The sequence below is a fragment of the Pseudorasbora parva genome, chromosome 5, assembly GCF_024679245.1.
Source record: "Pseudorasbora parva isolate DD20220531a chromosome 5, ASM2467924v1, whole genome shotgun sequence".
Taxonomy (NCBI): Eukaryota; Metazoa; Chordata; class Actinopteri; order Cypriniformes; family Gobionidae; genus Pseudorasbora; species Pseudorasbora parva.
This window is the reverse complement of record NC_090176.1, coordinates 27,366,985-27,376,167: the sequence shown is the minus strand read 5'-3', so window position 1 is coordinate 27,376,167 and position 9,183 is coordinate 27,366,985. Positions and strand designations below refer to the sequence as shown.

The following is a 9,183-nucleotide window of genomic DNA, read 5'->3' as shown; positions in this document are numbered from 1 at the left end:
CAGCGTTGCTGCAAAGGGAATTAAGTTGCGCTAGACATAAATATTATTATTATAATCTTTGGAAGCCAAAATCTAAAATAAAATCAGACTATCACAGATCTAAAGTGTAACCAGGCTATGTTTTAATGTTTAGTTCTGTCCTCCGTCATCACTAATCAGGGCTGTCGTTTTGCGTCTCTCTCTCTCTCTCTCTCTCTCTCTCTCTCTCTCTCTCTCTCTCTCTCTCTCTCTCTCTCTCTCTCTCTCTCTCTCTCTCTCTCTCTCTCGCCACGTGTATTTTCAAAAGTACCGACAGCAGAACCGATAACGTCCGAGCTTATCGATACAACGGTCTTTCAAAATTCACCCCCGGGGCCCGTTTAATACCGGTTTTCGGTACCCATCCCTACCAAAGAGGGACATATCCGTAAATTCAAGCTTCGCTTTTTCGCGTTTTTACACTCAATGGCACTGTGTCGAATGTGAAGAGGAGGATTGCTTGAGGCTGCTATATGATGATGGAGGATCACTCTTAAGCCCCTTTCATACTGCACGTCGGACCCGCAATATTCCCAGAACATTGCCGGGTCGCCTTCTGTGTGAATGCAACCACGTCCCGGAATTGATTACCGAATTCGACCCGGGTCGGGGACCTAGTAACATTGCGGGATATGTATCAGAGTCGCCAAGGAAGCGGAAAAGAGAATTAAGACGGCAACGCGACGGGCAAATCAACAAGACAAAAGTAAATATTGGAGTGGCCTTTCTAAGATGGAAAGAGCTCATGAGGAGCAACGATTTTAAAAAGGACGCCGACGTTGCCTGCTTTTTTCTCGACAGGTAATATTAATTCAGCCTATTTGTGTATATTGGAAGTTTTATTGTTGCTTGGCTAATTATATCATGGTGTGCTGTGCATAACACTAGAATGACGTCTAGGATAGTTTTCCTCGCGTCAATGATGAAAAAGTATTGTTTACCTTATAACATAAATCCGTGTTCTATGACGGATAACATGAGATTAATATTTTAATTGCATTATAATTTGTTTGCCTTACGCTAGTGATGTCGTACAATATACAGAATAACGATAGCACTGATAAAAGTTACTTTACTAAGATTAGCTTGCATTCGTCTGGGAACCTGATAGCTGATGTTAGCAATGAAATGGTAAAAAATAACGAAAACGTAAAACTATTATTCATTTTACATAGATTAATTTGATCATAGATCATTTGGCAAATTAAATAACTGCAAATTATAATAGTTTTCAAAAGTAACCTCATCACTTGAAGCAACACTCACCGAAGAGGTCGAACTGGAAGCCATGACTAAATCGGCCACAGTAGGAGTTGAAACGAAATCGAAATTGAGAGGAACAGAAACTATTATTCACTGAATGGTCATATACCTTTTCACCACTAGATAGGGGAAAATATCACACAGTGTAGCTTTAAAGGGTTAGTTCACCCAAAAATGAAATTGATGTCATTAATAACTCACTCTAATGTCGTTCCACACCCGTAAGATATTCGTTCATCATTGGAACACAGTTTAAGATATTTTATATTTTAGTCCCAGAGCTTAATGCAGTCAATGCCCACTTCACTGTCCATGTCCAGAAAGCTAATAAAAACATCATCAAAGTAGTCCATATGTGACATCAGTTGGTTGATTAGTCTCTTGAAGCATCGAAAATACATTTTGGTCCAAAAATATCAAAAACTACGATTTTATTCAGCATTGTCTTCTCCTCCATGTGCCTCCAAAAAGAATCAAACGGTTAATGAATCAGTGAATTGATCAATGATCCGGGTCGCCAATGTCACGTGATTTCAGCAGTTCTGAAGTGCCAAACTGCTGAAATCACGTGACATTGGCGACCCGGATCATTGATCGATTCACTAATTCATTAACCATTTGATTCTTTTTGGAGGCACATGGAGGAGAAGACAATGCTGAATAAAATCGTAGTTTTTTATATTTTTGGACCAAAATGTATTTTCGATGCTTCAAGAGACTCTAATCAAACCAACTGATGTCACATATGGACTACTTTGAAGATGTTTTTATTAGCTTTCTGGACGTGGACAGTGAAGTGGGCATTGACTGCATTATGCTCTGGGACTAAAATATAAAATATCTTAAACTGTGTTCCAATGATGAACGAATATCTTACGGGTGTGGAACGACATTAGGGTGAGTCATTAATGACATCAATTTCATTTTGGGGTGAACTAACCCTTTAACATTAGAGTAAGCTGCCAAGTAAAGTTTCTATGATGAATGTTGATGGATAATAGGCGAACATTTGGATTTACTGCAAGACATACTGTAATTACCACAAGGACCTGCCCTTAACGGCCTGTCTCTTATGGTCTGCATGACATCACCCCGTCCTATGGAGTTGATTTTTCTTTTTTTCTTTTCTTTTCTTTTCTTTTCTTTTCTTTTCTGCGACTATCTGACTAATACAATTTTGGTCAACTAAGCCTCTTCTCGTCGCCTATTAAGGGGCAGCCCTACTATACAGTGCTATGATTTTACAGACTAATCCTAATCTCATTTAGTTTTTATGATATTCAGATGAATAAAATGAAAATTAGGATACATTCAAATTAACTATGCTAAAAATAAAATAAACAGTTGCATCAAATCCCTCTACAACAATATGAGGGGCAGGGCAGGCCAGGACAGGATGTGGCTAGTAATGCAATTTTTATTAGAAACAAACTCCAAGAACAATAATTTAAAAAATAAACCCCACCTCAAAGACATTTTAGAAGACAATACAACTTAAAACTAATTTACATTACTGAAAACACAATCTATTTCACAAACAAAACAAGAAAAATATACACATTTTATTCTCTGCTAAAAGTCTATAGAGCAGCTTGTATTTAACTTGTATTAAAGGGCTAGTTCACCCAAAAATGAAACTGATGTCATTAATGACTCACCCTAATGTCGTTCCACACCCGTAAGACCGCCGTTCAACTTCAGAACACAGTTTAAGATAATTTATATTTAGTACGAGAGCGTATGCACACTATACTGTCCATGTCCAGAAAGCTAATAAAAAAGTCATCAAAGTAGTCCATATGTGACATCAGTTAGTTAGTTAGAATCTCTTGAAGCATCGAAAATACATTCTGGTCAAAAAATTACAAAAACTATGACTTCATTCAGCATTGTCTTCTATTCCTTGTTTGTGCTCAATCCTCAAATAAAGATTGGTTATGAATCAGTAAATCGATCAATGATTCGGATCTCCAGTGTCACGTGATTTCATGAATCAATACACTGATTCACAACTGTTTGAATCTTTATTTGAGGATTGAAAACAAACAAGGAAGAGAAGACAATGCTGAATGCCAAATGGACCAAAATGTATTTTCGATGCTTCAAGAGATTCTAACTAACTAACTGATGTCACATATGGACTACTTTGATGATGTTTTTATTCCCTTTCCGGACATGGACAGTAGTGTGCATACACTTGCATAAGCTCTCGGACTAAATATAAAATATTTTAAACTGTGTTCTGAAGATGAACCGAGATCTTACAGGTATGAAATTACATTAGGGTAAGTCATTAATGACATCAATTTCATTTTTGGGTGAACTTACCCTTTAAAGGCCCACTGAAGTGCCTTGAAACGCGTCACATTATTCAATGTGTTGGTGTGTGGGTGTGTTCGCACTGCCGCAGTGTGTGAAACTAATGTGAAACCAGACTTCATTTGCTTCAACTGAAAGCATATTTGCACTGAATCGTTTCCTATCGCTTATATAGTATGCTATGTGCCTTTCACCATGTAGAAATCAGTAAATGTGTAACTGACCGATTTCAGCAGCAGCTTCAGCAGTGTAGGGGGTGGGCTTTAGATTTGATGAGAAAGTGAAGTCTGCGATGAAGTCATCAAAATCTGTGATTCGTTTTAACGGAAGTGAGAGACTGTACGTTTTGAATGCTTTGTAGGAATATGTATATTCCAGCAGTGAGTCGACATAACAAAGCATTCCAGAGACCCCCTCTCTGAAACCTAAACCGATCTTAAAACCAATCAAGGATGCCCCAACTGGCCCAAAGACAACATCTCTCCCCCTTTATCTGAGTTATCTCAAAACCAGCACAAGGACAAGATGAGTCACATGACGTGTTTCCTCTTTGTTCTACAAGCATAACAGCGAATAGAACCTCACGAAGAAGGAACTCATTTATTACCGACAGGCATAAATTCAAATCGTTATCGGGACACAGAGCTGCTAAGAGCTTTTCGAAGGCTCGAAATCAACCCTGACACCATCCAGGATACCTTGTCGTCCCCCCTCCTTTCTTGACCCGCGCATTCCAAAGGCTCTTTGAACATTACCCAAAGACCTCACACCAATGTAGACATGAGGAGTAAACTTAAACCATAGATTCAATAACATGAATTAATCCACCCAACAGCGACTTAAACATATACTAAGGAATTATGTATACTTTCATGTAACTTGTAGAGTTTCTCTATACGCGAGACATGTATTACATATGAATCTTTACTATTTCCTACTCCCATCATGGGAATAGCAAGCTGTTTGATGTCTATGTGATGGATAAATGATTCTCATCATTTTGATGCAAGGTAAATGTGTAAAATGTACTGTGATCACAATAGAAAGTTGGGTCCTTAAAAGTGTTTAATCAGACATTACACTAATGATATACATGAACAGGACAAGTGGGCAAGACACCCACCCACAACAATATCTCATTGGCCGGAGACACCCCCAAGGAGGGACCTTGGGGCCCGTTTAAATCTTCCGGGCAACGAGATATCTTTGCTTTTTGTTTTGCTTCGCGCTTTACTAACTGCCATGGTTTTGCAGTGACTTCTGCTTTGATTGTGCGGGTCTTTCCTGCCTGAACGCAGCATCCTCCGAGCTACCCAGAGCTCTTCATCACCACTCCAAAACTCTGTCTGAACCTCGCCGTAGAAAACTTCCTGGAGACCGTGCAGTAGCGCCACAGAGATGCCCGTCGCGTAGCAACCAGCGAACGCAATCCAGGATCCGGCTTTTCACCCCGCAAAACCAACTATTTGTCCCTTTGACCACAACAACTGACCACCAGCCGAACAACACCGTGCTAAGAGGAACCCATGCTCGTCGGAGCATTCAAACGCAAGTACATGACTCTTCATTCTGGCTGAACTGGTAAAAATCGTATCTAAGTGTGCAAACTAAGGTTGACCTGCTAGTATATTGATTCTCAGGTTGTGGTTAAGAAATCATTGGGGCTTCACTCCTTTCCATTAACAAACATCCCTCTCCCAGTAACTGAATGAATGTGTGTTTTGTTAGTTTGTGTGTGTTTAGAATAGTCCAATAAACTTTTGTTTACCTTTTTCATCTATACAAGTGTCTTTGGTGTTTATAAGTCACTGCCTCAAACTGATCGATTGTGTTACCTAAGCTCACAAACAGTGAACATAAAATTGATATTATTGCCGTTGCAACGGGTAATATCCCGATTCAAGATTGATAATGTACTCAATATTTTGAATCCTTTTATATGTATCATGGTTCCTTTCACTGTAATTCAATACCCCTTTGAGTTATTTGATCCGAATCAATTTCTTACAGCTTATATCTTCTAAATGCTAATTTTGTCATTGTTTTAGAACACACCAGCTTATTCATAACTTTAAGGCTAACACAGTCATACTAAAAGCTTCGAAACTTCAATTTTGATTTCAGTGGGCCTTTAAACATGAAGTCATCTTTTTAGTCATTATGACGTGCAAAATATTTGTTATACTTCTAATTTCCAAAATGAAACTGTAAGCAATATCATTCCTTCCTTGAATATGTAAATGAGTAAAAACTAAATTATTGCAGTAGTCCTCAAGTAAAAAAAAAAAAAAAAAAAAAAATACAATTAGTAAAGTACTTAAAACCTCAATTATTGTGTTAGTATAGTGCTTCATAATTAAACTTCAGAAATTCTTCAGAAAGAGTGATGAATGTGAGTAGTAAGATCTAGTATGCCAAGCTTGAATGGCCTCTTTTCCAACATGCACAGTCAGGAATTGCCTAACAATAGGTGCTGTGTAGTCTTTAGTCTTGGTCTAGTATATAGGGGGGGTGACAGCAGTCAGTCAACAAGCAAAATCAGCTTCAGCTTCTCCTTTCTGGAACTACTGAGGATCAGCCAGCGCAACCATGATGGGCAAGGTAAACATTCCAGCATCCATTTCATAGTTTCACCAAATTACTTTGATATAAAGTTATATAAAGTGAAAATTCATAAATATGTACTTTGTGTTTTCAGGTCATCTTCTACGAGGACAGGAACTTCCAGGGTCGCTCTTATGAGTGTATGAGCGACTGTGGAGACTTCTCCTCCTACCTGAGCCGCTGTCACTCTTGCAGAGTGGAGAGCGGATGCTGGATGATGTATGATAATCCCAACTACATGGGAAATGGGTATTTCTTCAGGAGGGGCGAGTACGCTGATTACATGTCTATGTTTGGAATGAGCAACTGCATCAGGTCCTGCCGTATGATCCCCATGGTGAGCTCCATAAATATTTTTATTCCTAATAAGCTATTTTTAATAAACTAAAATAATATTACACAAAGCATAGAGCCGATTACATTTTTTGGGGGAAATGTTAGAGGAAAATGGAGGAAAGAGGAAAATGTTACAATCAAGGAAAATGTTAAAATCTCAAAAAGACAACACTTTCAGAGAGGTTCACTACACTGTAAACATAACTAAGTTCTTTTCCACTATAGTACAGGGGATCCTACAGAATGAGGATCTACGAGAGGGAGAACTTCATGGGTCAGATGTATGAGATGATGGATGACTGTGACAGCATCATGGACCGTTACCGCATGTCTCACTGCCAGTCTTGTCATGTGATGGACGGCCACTGGCTCATGTATGAGCAGCCCCACTACAGAGGCAGGATGTGGTACTTCAGGCCTGGAGAGTACAGGAGCTTCAGCAATATGGGTGGCATGAGATTCATGAGCATGAGGCGTATCATGGACTCTTGGTACTAGTTTTCTAGTATTTTTCTAGCATTTCTTAAATTGTTAATAAAATAATTATTCTACAACACTGTCTTGAAAAGTCATTAAATGGCAATATTTCTATGAGCAGTCTACAACCATGCAGGGCTGGCAAAATTTCAAAATCTCTGGTAGCCCTTCTGACTAAATTCTCATCTCTTGGGATTTTGGTAGCCCAAAATTAATTTAACTAGCCCGAATAATTTAACTAGCCCAACCTTTTTTAAAATGTGGAAAATTGGATAGGAGTCAAACATTAACATTTCCATATAAAATAATAAAATCACAATCATCAATACAAATATGCATTTGGTTCTAACTGAACTGAAATTTCTACGAATTTCTACCTTTTTTTTTTTTATCCTGACCTGTCTGTTTTGGCTGAGAACTGAAATACCAGTGTAAATTAACTTAGAAACAGAAAATTGAAAATAACACTCTTTACAGGGGTTGGCAACACCAGACTTTAGCAATAGACTTTAAACCAATAGATTTCAAGACTTAAGTAATAGATTTTACATAAAGAATGTGACAGACAACAGCATTAACATAACATAACAAGAAAAATCTAAGATGCATTAACAAAAGCTGATTTGAATCCACAAAGGTGGTTTGAAAACAGCTTGTGAAAACTGAGTTTAATATTTGCTTGTTCAGTCAACAAAAACAAAAAACAGTTGTGTGTGTGTGGGGGGGGGGGGCACTTAAGTGTAAACCCAGTAGTTTATTCAAATGACTGTGCTTACCCTTCCCTCATGTCCCCCTGAGACGAGAGATTTCTGTATTTTGTGTATGAAAAAAACCCTCAGGTGATGCACAAATTATTATTTAGCATTGAAAGGTGGATTCTGAAATCCACTGCTGCTTCAATATACATACAGTATACATCTACATATACACTTAATATACATATTCTTATACACTAACTTCAACACATGCTTCAATAGTGGGTACGGAAAGTATTCAGACTTAAATGTCAACCTTAAATGTTTCACTTTTTGTTATATTGCAGCCATTTGCTAAAATAATTTAAGTAAAAAAAAAAAGTAGTCTACGAGAACGTGAAGAAGGTAACTTGAGCGTAGATAAAAGCAAAAAAAGCTACTCATGCGTTTTTAAATCCACATTTAGTCCATTGAGTAATGACATCAGGAGGATTATCAAAAGTCATTGGCATATCATTCAAAGTGATCCTCAGTTGTTGAATGTATTTCACGAGTTCACACTTACAAATAATTCAGATAGAATAAATGGTATGCGTATTTGGCGTGCTGTCCGAGGAGAGGGCTCCGAGCTCGGTATTTGGCCCGAACCCAGAGTACTCCCCCCGTATTTCTGGTTAGGAAAGTTAACCAGGTGCGTGTGAGGTAGAAGGGGTGGTGGAGGGATGCTGCAAACTTTGTCAAGGAACGTTGGTGAGTTGACTGGGTATTTATGTGATCCTCCACTTGAGCTGATTGGTAGACATGTTGATTACTGATTGTTGACAGCTGGTTGGAATGACATCATGATTAGGTAGATCATTTGAACGTGCTTCTCCCGAACTTAGTTTTTTAAGAAACATCATTTCACGAGTTCACACTTACAAATAATTCAGATAGAATAAATGGTATGCGTATTTGGCGTGCTGTCCGAGGAGAGGGCTCCGAGCTCGGTATTTGGCCCGAACCCAGAGTACTCCCCCAAAAAATTGCTACTAGCATAGGACAGCAGCCAGTAAATGATGTTGATGCCCCCCAAAAGTTGCAGAGCATGAACTGGTGCTGTGCCAATCGAAGGGGGGGATAGTCACTGGATCGGGAGATCTTGTTCATTATTGTCTGAGGTTTGTATGGTCGTGATATCAGAAAGGTGAACCTCGTTGGTAGTCAGCTGGGGTGGTTGCGTGTAGGCGAGAGGAGATAGCAGTGCTGTGGCAGTGGAGACAAGCTGTTTCAGCATACTTTCAAACGTATCCAATGAGCTGGCTGTACAAAGAATTAGGCTCCTGTAGGAGTTGAGAAGATGACACTGCTGTGGGGGTGGGACAAGTTTGGATGGAGGAACAGAACTCCTGCGGGAGTGAGGTTGGTGATACTGCTGTGGCAGTGGAGATGAGCCCTTTTAAATCTGCTTTCCAAACTATCCGAAGACCCA

General features: G+C 39.0%; 1 protein-coding gene across 1 annotated transcript; it reads left to right on the top strand.

Annotated features, from left to right (window-relative positions):
• The first annotated feature begins 6,189 nt into the window (after positions 1-6,189).
• Positions 6,190-7,038, top strand: LOC137075314 (gamma-crystallin M2-like). The gene is made up of 3 exons (XM_067443706.1): positions 6,190-6,201; positions 6,299-6,541; positions 6,766-7,038. The coding sequence occupies exons 1-3, from the start codon at positions 6,190-6,192 to the stop codon at positions 7,036-7,038; spliced, it is 528 nt and encodes a 175-aa protein (XP_067299807.1).
• Positions 7,039-9,183: the final 2,145 nt, after the last annotated feature.